At 46.3% G+C, this 20,011-nt stretch overlaps 1 protein-coding gene across 2 annotated transcripts in view; it reads left to right on the top strand.

Annotated features, from left to right (window-relative positions):
* Positions 1–6,691: 6,691 nt before the first annotated feature.
* dmd (dystrophin) overlaps positions 6,692–20,011 on the top strand; it is a 267,266-nt gene continuing 253,946 nt past the window's right edge. For both annotated transcript variants that reach the window (XM_041978350.1, XM_041978351.1), the window contains exon 1: positions 6,692–6,939. In XM_041978350.1, the coding sequence (XP_041834284.1) occupies positions 6,858–6,939 (82 nt within the window). In that variant the 5' untranslated portion in view covers positions 6,692–6,857. The remainder of the gene's footprint in view (positions 6,940–20,011) is intronic.

Below are 20,011 nucleotides of genomic sequence, written 5' to 3' on the forward strand. Positions count from 1 at the left end.
GGTGGTTTTCAGCCTTTTCCCTCCATACAGACGTTTTTAGTTCCAAAAGGAAAACTAAACATCACAGAGACAGCTTCCTGCTGCTTTTATTGGATTTAACCATCTCAAGCATTAGCATACACACACACACACACTATACATATATATATATATATATATATATATTACTCATTGACTCTACACAGGCTTTTATTTATTAATTTACTTAGTTTTGTAGCTACTCAAGGTCCTAGATCTTGATTTATATGAATGTTGTTTTGGGTGATTTTCTTTTGCATGTTTTTAATTATTTTCTGTTAAAGCCATTGTGTTGTTGTGTGCTGCTTTTGTTTGAATGACAGTCTTTACCAAAGGAACCCGAACCTGAAAATGCTGTTGAGCCCACATTTATCATCATATTAGAAAATTAGATTAAAAAGTTTCACTGTGTAGACAACATTGTACAGACATGAAAAACTGCTTCTCTGTCAGAGGTTGGTGGGTGGATGTAATCAGACACTTTAAGTTCTTTATAAGTCGTGGAAGGGTTTGTGTTGCATTCATTCTAATTGTTCTCACCAGCTAGTGAGATTAAAGGGTCTAGATGTGAACCAAGACCTGAAACCACGTGGTACACCTGGCAAATGGGACTGGGCAGCACCAGGACCAACCAAGAAAACTCCCACTAATGGGGTGCTTTGCCTGGAGTCTAGGGAAAGGGTGACTTCATTGATCTAACAGCCGGTAAAGTCAGGTGTGTTGGAGCAGGGACACACTGAAAACCTGCAGGACTGCAGCCCTGCTCTAGAAGATGGTGGAATCTTTGAAGTCTTCACAATTTTACATCAAGGGGCATTTTCCTGAAATTGTTTTTCTCAGATTGGTGAAGCTCTGTCCATCTTTCCAACTGAGAGACTCTGCCTCTCTGAAATGCTCCTTTTATACCCAGTCATGTTTTCCTTCTTCTGTTTACATTTTACAGAGTATCACCACTATTTTTGATGTAATGTACTCATTACTCTCACCGGCTCTCGAAGGGGATGTGGTCCTGGAAAAGAGGATGAGTCCAACAGGGGCATTGCACCAGAATCTGCAAAAACTAAATCATAAAATAAGTCTAATAACATCCGACATGGGTTAGGTTAGGCTGGAGAAGTCCAGGAAACAGGCAGGATTGATACCAGGGGGCTGAAAACAACAAGAACAACTCTGGATCTGAACAAGGTCAGTAAGCTGACCGTCTGGCAGGGAAGCAGAGACTGGAGAGTGTTTAAGCAGGCGGGGAGCAGGTGGGGAGAGGGAGCAGTCAGGGCAGGTGGAGCTGCAAACATAAAAATAATGTTCATCTGCTATAAATAAAACTTTAACAGTGAACACCTTTTAAATAATACAAACCCAGACACACAACTTCTGGCAGGCTCCAACTGAATCTATAATATCCAAATATAATAATTTCACATAGAAAATAATAAAATAAAATAAAATAAAATAAACAACATGTTGACTGTTGAACTCTAAATACTGGACCTATTTTTAAAGCCTGCTTACACATCCTTCCTGTGCTGTTGCAGTTATTTTATCACTTACAATAAATAAGAAAATAGAAATAATAAAAAACTCAAATCAGAGAAAAAAATGTATATTCGATCATCATTTTCATAATAATAATGACTAACCAAATATAAATGCCCCACATATTAAGTATTACATGCACTGAAGTCGTGAAGTCTCCTCGAGACCTGCACATGCCAGCCTGCTTCAAAACCTCCACCATCATCAGCCAGGACCTCAAGTCACCAAGAAAGCTGCAAGAAGTTCAACTGCTAAAGACAGTGATGGTTTAGTACTTCTTCACCTCCATCATCGAGTCTATCCTCAGGCTCCTCCCTCACCATCTGGTACGCTGCCAAGGACAAGAGCAGACTGCAAGCGATCATTCGCTCTGCAGCTGACTGGCTGCAAGACTTGTTCACCGCCAGGTCCCTGAGGCCTGCAGGAAGGATGGTGGCTGCACCCTCCCAACCCCGGCCTTCGAGATGCTCCCCCTCTGGTAAGAGGCTGCAGCCTCATCAACATAGACGGGACCCCCCATGACCTCTGACACGGTTCAACCATCACAACCCCACCCATGACTCTGACACGGTTCAACCATCACCCCCCATGACTCTGACACGGTTCAACCATCAACCCCCCCCCCCACCCCATGACTCTGACACGGTTCAACCATCACCCCCCATGACTCTGACACGGTTCAACCATCACCCCCCATGACTCTGACACGGTTCAACCATCACCACCCCACCCCATGACTCTGACACGGTTCAACCATCAACCCCCCCATGACTCTGACACGGTTCAACCATCACCCCCACCCCATGACTCTGACACGGTTCAACCATCGACCCCCCCCCCCCAGCCCCACCCCCCACCCCATGACTCTGACACGGTTCAACCATCACCACCCCACCCCATGACTCTGACACGGTTCAACTATCACCCCCCATGACTCTGACACGGTTCAACCATCCCCCCCACCCCATGACTCTGACACGGTTCAACCATCACCCCCCCCCCCCCCATGACTCTGACACGGTTCAACCATCACCCCCCTGCTCTGCTCTTGTTGGCACCCATGCACCAAAACAAAACAAATTCCTTGTACGAGTAAACCGACGTGGAAATAAACCTGATTGTGATTCTGATTGTAGAAGGTCACCTGAAAGTTCCAGTAACTCCAACAGGGGTGTAGCTGTCACTATGGCAAAGTGGCATAAAAACATAGCACATCACTCATGCTGGCCCGTTAGAACAGAATGAGTCAGAGAGAAACTGGAGACTTCCCAGAGATAAAAACAGAGCGATAACATTTAGGAGAAGGCCAGGAAGCTGCAGCTGATCCCCACTGTCATCCATCTGTGCAAAGCCATGATGGAGGGTTGCCCAGACGTGTTAATCATGACAACCAAAGAGAAACAACATCACAGACAAGACATTTCTTGTTTTATGGAACAAACAGTGTCAAATTTTACTCGTGGCTGGACAGAAACCAGATCTGTCAGGAGCATCTTTCCAGGCCTGCATGGATCACCAGTATGAAGTAAATTTTAGTTTCATCCTTAAAAATATTGACATGTGGCTGTACATTTCTAGAAGAGATTTTGTCCCTGTGCAGGTACAGCTACTGTTGTTATGAACGGCTGTTAACCTGATGTTAGCATGAAGCTACGTAGCAGTGCTAATCTAGTTCTACTAGATTAGTTTTAAGATATTGATGAGAAATCTGGTCATTTTTAGTTTCAGTTAGCGTGTTTAGGGACTACACATCAACTCAGTTAATCCAGATTTTCACAGTGGAAATGAAAATAAGCTATAAAGATGCTCCAAGAGAAGCTCAGTTTCCATGTTACCTGGCACCAAGCGGTAACCTCCGGCGGTAAAATGTGAAGCCTATGCGGAAGTGCCAAAAATTGCAGTTCCCCCATCATCCACTAGGGGCTCCATAACAGAGCAACTCCCCATAGACTCCCATGTTAAAAAGATCAATTTCACAGCAGAAATAAACATGTTTAAATCCTGGTACAAAAATCCATTTTAGGATTAAAAGGTCAAGTTTACCTTCATGACAACTGTGAGGGGGGTGAATTTTTTTCTAATTCATCGGTTTGGATGTTATTTAATCTTAAAATTCAGTATAATTAGGGGCGTGTCCTTTTGATTGACATGTATCCAATTTCTACTGCAAGAAGGGAGAGTGTAGCACAGCCGCGGTTTTTAGTCGGCTAACAGCACGCCTTAGCTTTAGCCCACCTACCTTCATTAGCCAGTTAGCTCATGTTAGATCGGAGTTGGCTCAGTTAGCTCTTAGCTACAGGCAGCTCAGAGTTTGATAGATGTCAATAATCCACCCCAACACTCATAGTCCCCTCTCAGCTCCACCTGTTCTTCAGAAACCTGCGGTGATGTCACGGAGGCTCTGCCCATCTTTTATATACAGTCTATGCTTAGCACTGACTAAGCTAGCGCAACATGAGAGGCTAGCAAGGCTGCTAGTTGGTTTTAAAGTAGTTACAGCATGAAACACGGAGAAGTATTTCCTGTAACCAGCCTGATTGTGTCCAGGAAGAAATAAAAATGAAGAGGAAGGAGATATTTCTGAAGTTTTAGTATAGAAGAAGGACACAGATCAGTTGGAGACAGACCCCAGACCCAGTATCAGCAGCCCCACAGCTCCCAACATTCAGCTAGCCACACTAGGATCCAGTCTACCACCAGCACCAGACCGCAGACCAGAACCGATCTCTCACTACAACATCAGGATCCAGTCTACCACCAGCACCAGACCGCAGACCAGAACCGATCTCCCACTACAACATCAGGATCCAGTCTACCACCACCACCAGACTGCAGACCAGAACCGATCTCTCACTACAACATCAGGATCCAGTCTACCACCAGCACCAGACCGCAGACCAGAACCGATCTCCCACTACAACATCAGGATCCAGTCTACCACCACCACCAGACTGCAGACCAGAACCGATCTCCCACTACAACATCAGGATCCAGTCTACCACCACCACCAGACCGCAGACCAGAACCGATCTCCTACTACAACATCAGGATCCAGTCTACCACCACCACCAGACCGCAGACCAGAACCGATCTCCTACTACAACACCAGGATCCAGTCTACCACCACCACCAGACCGCAGACCAGAACCGATCTCCTACTACAGCACCAGGATCCAGTCTACCACCACCACCAGACCGCAGACCAGAACCGATCTCCCACTACAACATCAGGATCCAGTCTACCACCACCACCAGACCGTAGACCAGAACCGATCTCTTACTACAACACCAGGATCCAGTCTACCACCACCACCAGACCGTAGACCAGAACTGATCTCCTACTACAACATCAGGATCCAGTCTACCACCAGACCGTAGACCAGAACCGATCCCCCTACTACAACACCAGGATCCAGTCTACCACCACCACCAGACTGTAGACCAGAACCGATCCCCCTACTACAACACCAGGATCCAGTCTACCACCAGACAGTAGACCAGAACCGATCCCCCTACTACAACACCAGGATCCAGTCTACCACCAGACAGTAGACCAGAACCGATCCCCCTACTACCACACCAGGATCCAGTCTACCACCACCACCACTGCCATGGACCAGCCATATAACCTCATGGTGTGCTGTGGGTGGTCAGACTCTTCAGAATGACTCAGTTTACAGTTCTGGTCCATTACTCACTGCAGCGCCATCAGCATTCTTGAGCCAAATAGAGCTGTTATTATTAGATTTGATATGATGGGTACCAGGAGCTTCTGTGGGTGGGCCATGGGTGGGTATCTGACACCAAAAAAGAAGCCGTGGCAATCCCAGTAAGCAGGCAAGACGGAGCCCAGTCTGTAAGGAGAAGCTGTGAATGGTGGGGTGGGCTGCCAGGACGGGCTGTCAGTCAGCAGCCCTCCTCCATCATGTTGATCTGAAGAGGGAGTAAACTCCTCCTTTCTCTCACATTTATGTTTTTTTAGTTTTTAGCTTGGTATGACCATCAAGTACTTTGATCAACTCTAGTGGTTTTTAAATGTGAATTCTCTGTTTGTCTTTAAAGAACTACAGTTCCAAAGAAAATGTGAGGATGCGGTGTAAAACATAAATAATAACAAAAAACAATGATTTATAAATCTCATCAACTCATCATTTATTCCCAGTAGAAGAGAAACAACATGTCAGATGAAACATACATTTTATCATTTCATGGAAAATATGAATCTTCAGTTATCACTTCCCTCTCCGTGGAAACGGCTTCTGGTTCGGCTTCAGGAAGCCAACCCCTCTCCCTTACCTTCAGATCAGGCTTCAGAACTTTCCTTTCTGATAAATCTTATAGCAGGTCTGGCTCGGTGACCCTGATCCTTCCCTTTACTCCCTGCTGCTACAGGCCAAGGCTGCTGGGGGACATCCCATGATGCACCTGGCTCTCTCCGCTGGACGTCCCACGGATGGCACCTTGCTCCTCTCCGCTGGACGTCCCATGATGCACCCGGGCTCCTCTCCGCTGGACGTCCCATGATGCACTGGGCTCCTCTCTACGTCTGAGTTATGCTGCTAGTTGTTTAGACATAAACAATCTGAAATGTTGTAATCGGAGTGAAGAAAGCAGATCTTTTCTTAAAACATTGAACCACAGAGATGTTTGTTTCAGCTCCTCTGCAAACACGTCCTGGTTCTGCTGGAGGTATTTAGCCGCCCTGTCTTTGCTCGGGATGGAGGATGGGTTTGTAAGAAGTTACTTTAAGCTGCGTTGTTGTGGATTATATAATGGATGTTTTATAACTGGAGCAGTGAATTGGATTGAACTTAACTGAATTCAGTAGCAGAGCTCAACTTTTATACACAGGTCCCCACACAGACTGTGTCCGGCCCTGTGGGAGGGCTAGTCTGGGTTATAGTCTCAAGCATGTTGATGACTTTGTGTCAGACGACCCCCCTCCACCTGGATATGCTGCTGCTGGACTACATCATCACCCCTTTGAGGAAACAGGTTGAGTATCTGCTGCTGCAGACCTGAAGGGTGTCGAGTTTTACGCAGGGCATCCGCCCATGTTATGAGGCTGTCAGCTAGCCACCTCATAGCAACTTACTATTTAGAGGTGGGAATGCTCCAGCCCCCCACCACCTGCTCCTCTGCGTCTGCCCTGAGTGACAGACCCAGAGGTCCTCCTCTTCCTCCTGCCTTCCACCCGGTCCACATCTCAGCTGTTCCGTGCGCTCGGCCTCTGAAGGTTAGGTCTGGATCTAGTTTTTCCCACCCAGCCCGGTCTGTGTAACTCCTTCACTTTCACACCTCATATCATGGCGGAGGGAGTGCGTCCCGAAGATTACTGCGACGAGCCGGTGGAGGACGAGTTTGGAGAAATCATTAAGTGTCGATCTGGTAAGACATCAAAGCCCCCCCCCCCCCCTCTCTCTCTCTCTCTGTGTGTGTGTGCGAGTCCAGAGGTCTGCTGGCCCATATGTTGGTGAATATAATGGAACCTGTTGGTTCTGCTCCACCTCTAACATCTCCAGTCATCCCAAACTTCCCCAAATTTCACATCAGCTGATTTTCTCTGTTTATGGACATCATCATCATCATCATCATCATCATCATAAACTTCATGATGAACTGATGATGCGTGGTGTGACGGGTGAACCTCAGTCTTTTTCTCAGCTCTATGTTTTTTATAAATGTTGAGGGTTTTTAACAAAGCTGCAGGTTCTGGCATCAAATGATGAAACGTTTGTGGAAAATCAGAAAAACGAGGACTAATCCAGAAGTTCAGTAAGTCTGGGCTTCACACACAGTAAAACTAAACTTCCAGTCAGAGCAGAGTGGAGGTAGTTTTACCGCTGAGCTATGCCATGTCGCACTATTACATCATTTTTAATCCTTTTTTTTGTTTTACAAAGAAATTAAAATGAAAAGTAAAAAGTAAAATGTGTCGGTTGTCCTTAAAGTAAACTTGACTTAGCTGTTTAACCCTTAAAAACCTTCAATTTCCTCCTAAACTGGGTTTTTTACGGATGAAACACTTGTTGTGGTCCAGCTACTGGACCCTTGGATGATTTATGAGGACTGTGTTGCAGTATCATCTGCTACTGGAGTACAGCGTACTGGAGTACAACGTACTGGAGTATAGCTTATTGGAGTATAGCGTACTGGAGTATAGCGTACTGGAGTACAGCGTACTGGAGTATAGCGTACTGGAGTATAGCGTACTGGAGTACAGTGTACTGGAGTACAGCGTACTGGAGTATAGCGTACTGGAGTATAGCGTACTGGAGTACAGCGTACTGGAGTATAGCGTACTGGAGTATAGCGTACTGGAGTACAGTGTACTGGAGTACAGCGTACTGGAGTATAGCGTACTGGAGTATAGCGTACTGGAGTACAGTGTACTGGAGTACAGCGTACTGGAGTATAGCGTACTGGAGTATAGCGTACTGGAGTACAGTGTACTGGTCAGAAATAAGTATTTACTGAAGCCTGGAATGGTCGCGGGCAGACGCGCGGGTGAGTATGTGCACACGCCTGACGTGCACACATCAGTTTGGATGTGGAGTTTTGAGACTCTCACAGCTCGTCACTGATGCTGCGTTCAAGTGCAGGTGGAAAGCTGTATTTGAACTAAATTTGAGTTATTTCCTCCATCGATGCTATGTCGACATAACTAATCTCAATATGAATTATGCTAAAAACAAAAAGCTGCTTTTTAGTCTTTAAAAGTGTTTTTTTCCACTCGCTGTATCAATTCTCTTTGGTTTGATGTTCCTCTGCTGGAGCTCCTCTGGACCTCTGCTGGAACTCATCTGGACCTTCTCTGGACCTCTGCTGGACCTTTTCTGGACCTCTGCTGGACCTCTGGACCTTCTCTGGACCTCCTCTGGACCTCTGGTGGACCTCCTCTGGACCTCTGCTGAACCTCTGCTGGACTTTTTCTGAACCTTCTCTGGCCCTCCTCTGGACCTCTGCTGGACCTCTGGACCTGAGTGACCCTCCACCTCCTTCCTGCACCTTTCTTTACTGCGACAACTTTTGCAATAAGTGTGCTCTCTGTAGTGGTTTGAGAGGGGCGGGGCTTGGTGATCTGCGTTTGTGATTGGCTGGGAGGAAGTAACACCTGTAGTATTAAGCTACATTATAGGATATAGTGAAAAAGGCTATCTGTGTTTTTCTGTTGAACTTTTAATCCTCTTTTTTTCTATCGCATTGACGTTTATCGATCAATATGCATTGTTATTGGATATCAGTTACCGGATATCAGTTATCGGATATCAGTTATCGGATATCAGTTATCGGATATCAGTTACCGGATATCAGCCCTAATTCATGCCTCTGCTCAGATGGACGTGGGGTACATGCTCCACAACATTCTGTACAACATCAACTCCAAAGATGTTGTGACACTGTGTAAAATGTCTCTTTAACCCGTATGTAGTAGTATGTTAGATTATAAAGCACTTTGTTATGGAACCTTATGGTTATATGGTTAAATATAAATGATAAAATTGTTTTAACAGCTGGTACGTTTTTTAGGTTCTACTGGGAATAGAACAGAAATGATTGAATTCTCTTTTATTTCTATTTTACACAGGATCCCAACTATTTTGGGAACTGAGGTTGACCCAGGAGGATAATTCAGGAATCTAAAGCAAACTGGATCATTGTGTGGACGAAGTCGTTCTTATGATGTGCAAACACAACACCAGCTAAAACCACCAGCTAAAACCACCAACTAAAACCACCAGCTAAAACCACCAGCTAAAACCACCAGCTAACACCACCAACTAAAACCACCAGCTAAAACCACCAGCTAAAACCACCAGCTAACACCACCAACTAAAACCACCAGCTAAAACCACCAGCTAAAACCACCAGCTAACACCACCAACTAACACCACCAGCTAAAACCACCAGCTAAAACCACCAGCTAAAACCACCAACTAAAACCACCAACTAAAACCACCAGCTAAAACCACCAGCTAACACCACCAACTAAAACCACCAACTAAAACCACCAACTAAAACCACCAGCTAAAACCACCAACTAAAACCACCAGCTAACACCACCAACTAAAACAACCAACTAAAACCACCAGCTAAAACCACCAACTAAAACCACCAGCTAACACCACCAGCCTAAAACCACCAGCTAACACCACCAGCCAAAACCACCAGCTAAAACCACCAGCTAAAACCACCAGCTAAAACCACCAGCTAACACCACCAGCCAAAACCACCAGCTAAAACCACCAGCCAAGCAGCGTTTTGATGTGTGTTTTGATATTTATAAAGAGAGTGAAGTTGTGGGAACTATTGGGATACCTCGGCTTTGAAGCAAACATCAGGCAGGCTTACAGTAGATGCGACGGCGGTGAGCACCACGTCATTTTCTGCTGCCGTTCATCTTCTTTTGATGTCTCCAGTTTCCTCCTTCTGCCAGCTTCCAGCAACAGGAAAGGCTTTCTGGTCTATTTTGGAAGCATTTTCATCTCTTTCTGGTCCCTCATTGAATATTTCCCTCAGGACGAACATGTCTGTCCACAACCCATCAGCTTTGCCGATCATTAGAAGCTTGGGTCTCAACGTGCCTGGAATAATTTCCAAGCCGGTGTGCCAGGAGAGGCGTTCAGGCTGGAGGCATTCAAGGTGGAGGTATTCAGGCTGGAGGCATTCAAGGTGGAGGTGTTCAGGCTGGAAGCATTCAAGGTGGAGGTATTCAGGCTGGAGGCATTCAAGGTGGAGGCGTTCAGGCTGGAAGCATTCAAGGTGGAGTTTTTCAGACTGGAGCTGTTCAGGCTGGAGGTGTTCTGGGTGGAGATGTTCAGGGTGGAGGCGTTCAGGTTAGGGGTGTTCTGGGTGGAGGTGTTCAGGGTGGAGGCATTCAGCCTGGAGGTTTTCAGGGTGGAGGCGTTCAGGCTGGAGCTGTTCAAGGTGGAGGCGTTCAGGCTGGAGCTGTTCAGGGTGGAGCTGTTCTGGGTGGAGCTGTTCAGGCAGGAGCTGTTTAAGGTGGAGATGTTCAGGGTGGAGGTGTTCTGGGTGGAGGCATTCAAGGTGGAGGTGTTCTGGGTGAAGTTTTTCAGGCTGGAGGTGTTCAAGGTGGAGGCGTTCAGGCTGGAGCTGTTCAAGGTGGAGGCATTCAGGCTAGAGCTGTTCAGGGTGGAGGTGTTCTGGGTGGAGTTTTCAGGCTGGAGGTGTTCAAGGTGGAGGCGTTCATGCTGGAGCTGTTCAGGTCGGAGTTTTTTAGGCTGGAGCTGTTCAGGGTGGAGGTGTTCTGGGTGGAGTTTTTCAGGCTGGAGGTGTTCAAGGTGGAGGCGTTCAGGTTGGAGCTGTTCAGGCTGCAGCTGTTCAGGGTAAAACTGTTCTGGGTGGAGGTATTGTGGGTGGAGGTGTTCAGGCTGGAGCTGTTCAGGGTAAAACTGTTCTGGGTGGAGGTATTGTGGGTGGAGTTCTTCAGGCTGGAGGTGTTCAGGCTGGGGGTGTTCTGGGTGGAGGCTTTCAGGGTGGGGCTGTTCTGGGTGGAGGTGTTCAGGGTGGAGGCAGTCAGGATGGAGGTGTTCAGGGTGGAGGCATTCAGGCTGGAGGTGTTCAGGGTGCAGGTTTTCAGGGTGGAGGCGTTCACGGTGGAGGCGTTCCTGGTGGAGGTGTTTGTGCTGTTTGTGACCCCTGAAATAACCTGTTACATTCAACCTGAAGTGCTTCATGGTGGGCGGAGGTGTTCTGGGTGGAGATGTTTGTGCTGTTTCTTAGATTTAACCTGAAGTGCTTCATGGTGAGTGCAGGTGTTCTGGGTGGAGATGCTTGTGCTGTTTCTTAGATTTAACCTGAAGTGCTTCATGGTGGGCGGAGATGTTCTGGGTGGAGATGTTTGTGCTGTTTCTTAGATTCAACCTAAAGTGCTTCGTGGTGGGTGGAGATGTTCTGGGTGGAGATGTTTGTGCTGTTTCTTAGCTTCAACCTGAAATGCTTCGTGGTGGGTGGAGGTGTTCTGGGTGGAGTGGTAAATACGGAATAAATCGAGGCCTGTTCGCTCCTCAGACTTTTACTTGTCTCTGGAGCCATGTCAACCCCCCCCTACCCCCCCCCCCCCAGTACAGCTGGTGGGTCACCTCATGCTGGAAATAGCATTCAGCTGGCCTGACGGAGGTCGAGGGGTGGTGTCAGATGACTGCGTTGCCTCCAGTCTTCCTGTCTTCTGTAATTTTTTCTCCATTTTTATCAGCTCTGCATTTTCCTCCATGTTTGCACCACCTTTGGTTTTATTTGCTGCCTATCGGGAGACTTCCGTTCCAAAGGCTCCTTCTGTTTTTCCCTGTCTGCCATGTTTTCCCACCCAGCTTGTTTCCCTGTCTGCCATGTTTTCCCACCCAGCTTGTTTCCCTGTCTGTCTGCAGCTGCATCCAGCCGTCTAAGTTCGTACCGCTGTCCTCGCTGTTTGATAAACACGTTTGTTACCGTGCAGAAAAAGATCACAAATTAGAAGTGAGTTCAGGTTTATTGTTCAAGCTGAAGTCCAAAGAGTTGGGTCCAATGATTTATAAATCCCATCAGCCCATATTTTATGTGCAGGAGAAGATAAACAACATATCAGATGTAGAAACGGAGACATTTGACTATTTCATGGAGAATATTAGCTCCTTGCGTCCGTAGAGGTGGAGGTCATGTCTGCGCTCGTCTGGATCACAGCCTGGATCCAGGAATTTGTTAACGGATTCTTTAGTATGGAGAGATTAGGGCTTCTGGCTCGGCAGAGCTGAGTGCTTCTAGTTTTTACTTTATTTACTCTTCTCTAACTGCGTAGGAGAGCAGTGGGCTGCCTTGTTGCTGCACCCGGTAGGGGTGAAGGGCCGTGCTCAGGGGCCCGTTGTGGCTGAACGGGACCTCCCAGTGTCCCTGTCAGGTTCTGTTAGCTTCGCTTCGCATCTCAAGTCTTTTCTGTTGACTTCCTGCTCGTCATGTTTGTCCTCAGCTGTTTGCTGTGTTTAGTCAGTTTCCATCACCAGGTCTGGCTCAGGTTCAGTGAACCCTGACCTCTGTTGTCTCCATAGCAACCGTACCATGGGCTGGATAGTATAGTTGCTTAACAGCGTGATGTCATAGCGGCGAGACACCTTCCATGAATTAAAACAAAGAAGGAGGGAACCGGAACTACGGAGGAGGATGGTGGACATTTAAACATGGAGCTGCTCCTGCTTCCTTCTCATGGCTGAGTCACACAGGAAGTGATGCTTCCACCAATCAGTAGACTGCAGTGTGTCAAGCTCCGCCCTTTAGGGTTGGATCCGTCAGTTTGGACCTTTCCCAGTTTTTGTCTGTAGAAACACAAAGTTTCTTTTTTGACTTGGTCCTATGTTTAGTTGGATTTCCGGTCTGAGCAGCAAGCCGACTGCTCGCCTCAGTCCTATGTCGCCTGGACACACGACTCTACATAACAACGCTGACTGGAACCGACAGGCAGGTTCGAGTTCTAGTGTGGACAAACATACCCGGAGGAGCCACGTGTAAAATGTAAAACAGTGCTCCCAGAAAAACCTTGGAAGGGTCTCTAAATAGTCTCTGACGGTAAACATGGAGAGCAGCATAACACAGCTCCTCACACTGCTTTTATTGACTTGGCTTCGTTTCCCTTAAACCACAGGTTCCCCGACTTTTTCTCCAGGATCCTCGTCTCATCAACAGCAATAATGTGAAGCCCCCCCGATCCCGCTACCGCCCCAATGCAAAGAAATGTGCCACGAAATGGTCTTCAGTTTACTGGCTGCTTCTTCGTTACCTACAGTTAAACCAGCCCCTCTGCTACTGTGGGGTGTTTTAAACCAGGAAAACTACTTCAGGTGAGCTTTCAATGAGCCGGATGCTGCTTCAGTAGAACAACTCTGTGTTCAGGGTGAGACGTACAGCCGCCATTGGTTATTACCATTACTGGACCATTACCTGGTCACACCTAGACCACCATGTGCTCTATACATATTTTGTTCTCGTGTTCTTGGTTATTGAAATATCTCTGGTTGATTCGTCATTGTTTGCCACAAATTTGTCCACATTTTCCTATTTTAAGAAAAAAAAGAATATAAGCTATTATTTTGGCTTAGGCTTTATGGGATGACAGGACTTATTTATGGTGAGAATCTGACTTTTGAAACATAAAACCAGTATGGTTTCAGCAGGGGTGGAGCTGGTCTGCAGCATGAGCACAGACCTGGATCTCCGCTCATTCCCGCCCATCTGAACCCCGATAGGCTGGAATTACGTCAGAAGGAAACTTTCTTCTCTGGTTAAAGGCCAACCTGGTGGCTGGACACACGGGCGACGTCGTTTCTTTGGAGAAAACGGCTGCCCTCCTCCAGCCAGGTGGCCGGCGACTTTCCAGCATTTGAAATGTTGCGCTCGTTCGCGTAGACGTGCACGTGGAGGCTTTGACGCGACACAAGGAAACAGAAAAATGTTCCATTTTTGTTGCTGTCACCTGGTGCTACAAGCAACCCGCAAGGGTTTCACTGCCTGACCAATGAGCAGGCTGGACGGCGCCATCTGCAACCACGGCATCATGGAGGATCAGGTCTAGCTGCGTCTGCCGTTCCCAGACTTTACAACGTTCCACGCAAAGATGAAAGAAACCGTAGGTCCTGGATTGATCCGGATCCGTCTGAAATGATGACGTTCACCAAGTTTCCTTGTTTGTAAAATCGGATGAGCCCAGTGTTGTCTTTTTTTAATAGAGTCAACAGCAGATTTCTGTCAATTCGAGCAAAACCTTCTGGCTCTTCATCCTTCAGGCCTCGTCTGTCACCGACTGCTTGGAAAAGGTCCAAATTCCCTCCAGCAGCCGATCACGTTGCTTGGAGAAACGTGATGCGCGTTCGGTCACCTCCCGTGTGTTGAACCCACAACGTTGTTTCTGCTCCAGCAGCAACAAGCTATCAGTGGTATGAAGAGAACGTAGTGCGATGCTTCAACCTGCTCGTATGTCTAAAGCCCATACAGCAAAGATGGCTGAACTCACCTGTACATCGTTTTTATTTAACATAGCGGGTTTATGGGTTTGAGGCATATTTCTGTGGCAGCAACCAGCACATCAGCCTATAAATGCTTTTCTCTTCCAAATGTGGCTCCATTTAACGAGACTTCCCTTGTGCTAGGTTTATAGGGCATTTCTGTTTGTTTTTCATCATTAAATCCATAAGAATGAACTGACAGCAGCAGCTTCCAGGAACACGACAGTGTTTCAATCAGCCCACAATTTAATCCCTACATTGTCTCATGTTCCCTGTACTTTCCTGCTTCCCCTTCTCTTGATTTACTTTATTTATGCTAATTTATTTATTAATCTTTGTTCCTTTTCTGACTTTTCTCTTCTGTCTGCGCAGATCAGCTGGTTAAATAGGTTCATTGGACATAAAAGCATTAACATGTACTTAAACTCATCTTTTTGGATTACCCCAGGCTAGTTTTTCATTTAGAAACTATACTGGATTAAATTCGACCAGGAAAATCAATGAATGAAAAATAAAACGCAGTCTGGATGAGATGCGTACCATCAGAAATAAGAGGAAAAGGCTGAAACTGAGGTGGAATAACTGGGGGAGGAATCTAAAGTGACGCTGACAGACAGAAGATGGCAGCACAGACAGCTGCTGACCGCTCGTCCTCGGAGACGTGTGAATGGCTGGTGATCAGGAAGCGTGGGAACCCATCCACCAGTTCTTGGAAGATGTGAGTCTGGCTCTGTGTGAAAGAAGGCAGGCTGGGGGTGAAGCAAACACAAAGCAGGAAGACTGCTGGTGAGGAGAGGAGGGGTCACCGTGTGGTCTGACCCACATGGAGTTTTTAGGTCATTACAGACCAGAAAGAAGCTGGGGGGGACGGTGGGGAGGACTGATATAAGGATCCCTGAGGAGCCCCCTCCCACATAATGTGTGAGCTTTGACTGGGATTTGTCGCTGGGGTCGGGGCCGTTTACTGGGATCAGGATTTACATGTTAACGTGTGGTTTAAGAAGTTGAGCTAACTTAGAACGATCAGTGATAAGAATCTGGAATGAACACAAAATAAATCAGAAAGCAGAAAGCACACAACAAGATGTGGTTCTTTCTGTTAAATACCAACCACCATGATGCACACATACGGCTGCAGCGCTGATCCTCACCAACATGGCTCCGGCTGATCAGATTCCACATTCTCATCAGTCACTGATCATCTGAACAGCCGGCGTTCACGCAGACGGAAAAAACAACCAGACACACTTTTGATTAAAGCATTTATCTCCTGAAGGAGTGAATGTGGGTCTAAGAGGCCGTCTGTCTCGTCGGGCCACAACGGCCTGTAACTGACATTTAGATGTTTTTTGGCTCCATCCTGTTACACTGTGTCTGTATATGGATGTTTTTAAATCTCTAAAATGTGTAAATGTTACATTCTTTGTTATCAATCATAAAAAACAAAAGCAGGATTTAAATAAACTCAGCTAAATTTAACTTTACTGTAATTTTTATCGTTCAACAAACGGACCTCATATACATATAATAAAAATGTTTCCCCAAACTTTAAACCAGAGGGGCACCCCAACACTCCCACCAGCAACCCCACTTTAACCCTATAATGCCACTTATGTCATATTCAGTACATACCTTTCGCATCATTTTGTGGTAAGAAATCCAGTTTTACACAGTCTGGTACTTTTCTTCTGCCCCCTGGTGGCAGAAGTAATGCACTACAATAATCTAGACTTATTACACGGTAATAAATGATAAATACACTACAATTATTTTTGCCAGTTATTATTTTACATTTTGTTAAAGAGCCAAATAAAGACTTCAGATTAAAAAATAGACATTTCTCCCCATTTTTTCTTGGGAGGGCCTTAAAGGCTTAGAGCCAGACTCAAACCAGCCCATCCAGACTTTTCTACGCTTCTGCTCTGATTCAGTTACAGGTGGCTGCTTTTAATCAGGCCTTTGCTCTCTACTATTTGCATTCCTTTTCTTATGTTTGCTCTCACTTCTTCTGCTCCTCTCGCTTCTGATTTATTCTGTCTGCTATTGCTGCTTGCCTCCTTTGTACCTTCAGAACTGTCTTAATTCTTGTTGTGACAGACTCAATAAGGACTTGGAGACATTCTTCAGATGTTTTGCTGCATATTGACATGACAGCATCACACAGTTGCTGTATGTCCATGATGAGAATCTCCCGTTCCACCACATCCTAAAGCTGCTCCACTGGACTACAGCGAACTGCTTAACATCTCTCATTTCTTTGAAATTTCTTCATCACTTTGGTTCACTTCCAGCCCTCTCCTAGTGTCATTCAGAGTCTCAGAGACCATTTTCAAGACCAAATTGTCAAAATTCTACAAACTGGAATAAATGTCCAAAGACATCATCACCCACAGATAGTAGAAAGACGATCTGCACATGTTTTAGTATTTTTATGCAGAAGAAACATGGTTTATCCAGTTGTCTTGAGCTCGTTAGCAAGACTCTTTAGCAGCATATAGAGTTGCTGGATTGCCTTGTATGGTTAAGTTCTCCAAGCTCTTACCTCAGCTGGAACATACATGTTATCTACCACAACCATATTAAAATTTTATACTAGAGCAAAGGACTCCTGACTACTGCTGGATGAGAGCTATAACAGATGGGTGAAATAAGAAGCTAGCACAAACCACAAGAAGACAGCCAGGAACACTAGCGGCCGGTAGCCACTTCCCAGGCCCAGCTAGTAGATGTTAGCAGTTTTCCACCAGGACTGGGTCCTGCTAAGTTAGCAGGCACTAACTGAAATCCACCTGGTCAGGAAAGTATGTGGGCGAGCAGTCTACTGCACCAGGTTACATCCAGGCCCTGCTACCATCAGCCTCTCATTCACTAGGCCTGTGTCCAGGGACTAGCAGTTTCTAGCTGGTAGCTGCCGTTCACCTGGATCGAGTCAAACAATGGACAGCAGCCAGAGGTATTTAATGGATTGGCTACTCATCCACTTGGTCCTGTCCAGCTATACTGGGACTGTTTCCCAGCTGTAGAACCCAGCAAGTGGCTGACAGCTGCTGTGGACCACCCAGCCAGGGAAACCCGAGCCAATCCCAACCACTCAAATTGAGCAAGAAGATCCAGAAATCTGGAAACACGTCATCACAAACTGACCAGTCACACTGGAGAACTTCCAGTATGAACTTCCTGCTGCATAGCAGGGGTGCGATAACATCGCATCCAACCCCGCACAAGTCTGAATCCAGCTTTGGCCTCAGGTAACAGCGGTGGAAGCATCATTACCTTTTTAGTTCTCAAAAGCAGATGTTTTTACATCAGCAGGTTTTTATAAAGCTCCCTAATCTGCACTTAATGGAGTTTACCGAAGAAAATCTATCTAGTGAGGACCGATAGGATGAAACTATCCGAAATGTTGCACATTTGCAGCCATAAGAATGTTTGCCAAACAGAACAGAGATGTCTTCCTAAAACTGGTTTACCATGCCGATCTTCACATTTGTGGCTGGTTTCGATATGATTACAACCTGTTTGCAGTTACAATTGATGCAGAGTGGGTGGAGAGCATAAGGCTGGGCCTATCATAGTTACATTATGGTGGCAGTAAGTCAGTGCTTTTTATTTCCTCTTTTGTTCCTGTTAACTGGTTTGGTTGAAGCTACTGACTTTGTCTTCCACATTAAGAAACAGTTAATAGAGTTTGATCCTTGGAGTTGATGATGATGCAACACCTCCTAGTCATATTAAGTCATATTAGCTGGGCTTTGTTTTCAGTGGCTTTGGGACTATTTGGGGGTTATTTGCTTCTCTCTCAGCTCTCTTTTTAATGTTTCTGTAATGTTTCTGTGTTCACATGACCCTGCAGTTTATTACCTCTGATGTAAAATTTGATTATGATTATGTTAGGAATGAACGGAAAATTACGGGGGAAAGGGGAAATTAGGCCAATTTTTCAAGTAACTGAACCATCATTTCCTTAGAGGGCAAAGAGACCACATGAATGCATGGAATAAAAGAGAAGAATGAGACTTATCTTCCTGCCTCTTCTCTCAGTCTTATGTAAGTTGAAAAAGAGTCCCTTTCGGATTTGGAGGTGCGGAAGGTGCAGCGGAGGTTGTGGAATATAATCTGCTTCCTAATTATAAACCAAGGCTAAGTATGAGTGAGCAGCCGCTCTACTGAGCTCAGGGCAGCATCCAGAGGCTGGGGAAGCATTAGCATAGACTGCACATGCACACACACATATACACAGCCTCATAGTGATTAGACCTGCCCTGGCTGTGAACAGCAATTAACTGCAATCAGAGCAATGTCCCATTCCTCCCAGCCCTCCCACCTTCTCTCCCCGAGTCTCTCATCCCATGCTCTTTCATCTGCATGTCAGCCATTTCACAAATTTTTATCTTGATTATTATTCTTAAATGGATCCCTTCAGAGTTTGGATTTTACTTGGTTTCCTTTTTTTAGCCCACACTGGTTGAAAAAAAGAATGACCGATTCTTAAACACTGGTTTAAAAACCTGGACATCATCTACTTCACCCTGATGAAAAAAGAAACACCACTTCAGGCAGGCTGCAGAGAATCATGTACACCCTAAAATGAATGAGCATCCAGCATCGTCTTCGTCCTGTCTTTTTTCCGAGATCTCCCCTAACGACGGCTAATCCGGCATCGTCTTCGTCCTGTCTCTTCTCCGAGATCTCCCCTAACGACGGCTAATCCGGCATCGTCTTCGTCCTGTTTCTTTTCCGAGATCTCCCCTAACGACGGCTAATCCGGCATCGTCTTCGTCCTGTCTCTTCTCCGAGATCTCCCCTAACATCGGCTAATCCGGCATCGTCTTCGTCCTGTCTCTTTTCCAAGATCTCCCCTAACGATGGCTAATCCGGCATCGTCTTCGTCCTGTCTCTTTTCCAAGATCTCCCCTAATGATGGCTAATCCGGCATCGTCTTCGTCCTGTCTTTTCTCCGAGATCTCCCCTAGCGACGGCTAATCCAGCATTGTCTTCGTCCTGTCTCTTCTCCGAGATCTCCCCTAGTGACGGCTAATCCAACGCCGTCTTCTTCCCGTCTTTTCTCCGAGATCTCCCCTAACAACGGCTAATCCGGAGCTGTCTTTGTCCCATCCCTTCTCCAAGATCTGCCTTAACGACGGCTAATCCACCATTGTCTTCGGCATCGTCTTTGTCCTGTCTCTTCTCCGAGATCTCCCCTAACAACGGCTAATCCAATGCCGTCTTTGTCCCATCTCTTCTTCGAGATCTTCCCTAACAATGGTTAATCCGGCATCATCTTCGTTCCGTCTCTTCTCCGAGATTTTGCTTAACGACGGCTAATCCGGCATTGTCTTCGGCATCGTCTTCATCCTGTCTGTTTTCTGAGATTTCCTCTAATGACGGCTAATCCGGTGTCGTCTTCTTCTCGTCTCTTCTCCTAGATACCCCCAAATGACGACTAATCCAGCATCGTCTTTGTCCTGTCT

This window comes from Melanotaenia boesemani, chromosome 24, assembly GCF_017639745.1.
Source record: "Melanotaenia boesemani isolate fMelBoe1 chromosome 24, fMelBoe1.pri, whole genome shotgun sequence".
Taxonomy (NCBI): Eukaryota; Metazoa; Chordata; class Actinopteri; order Atheriniformes; family Melanotaeniidae; genus Melanotaenia; species Melanotaenia boesemani.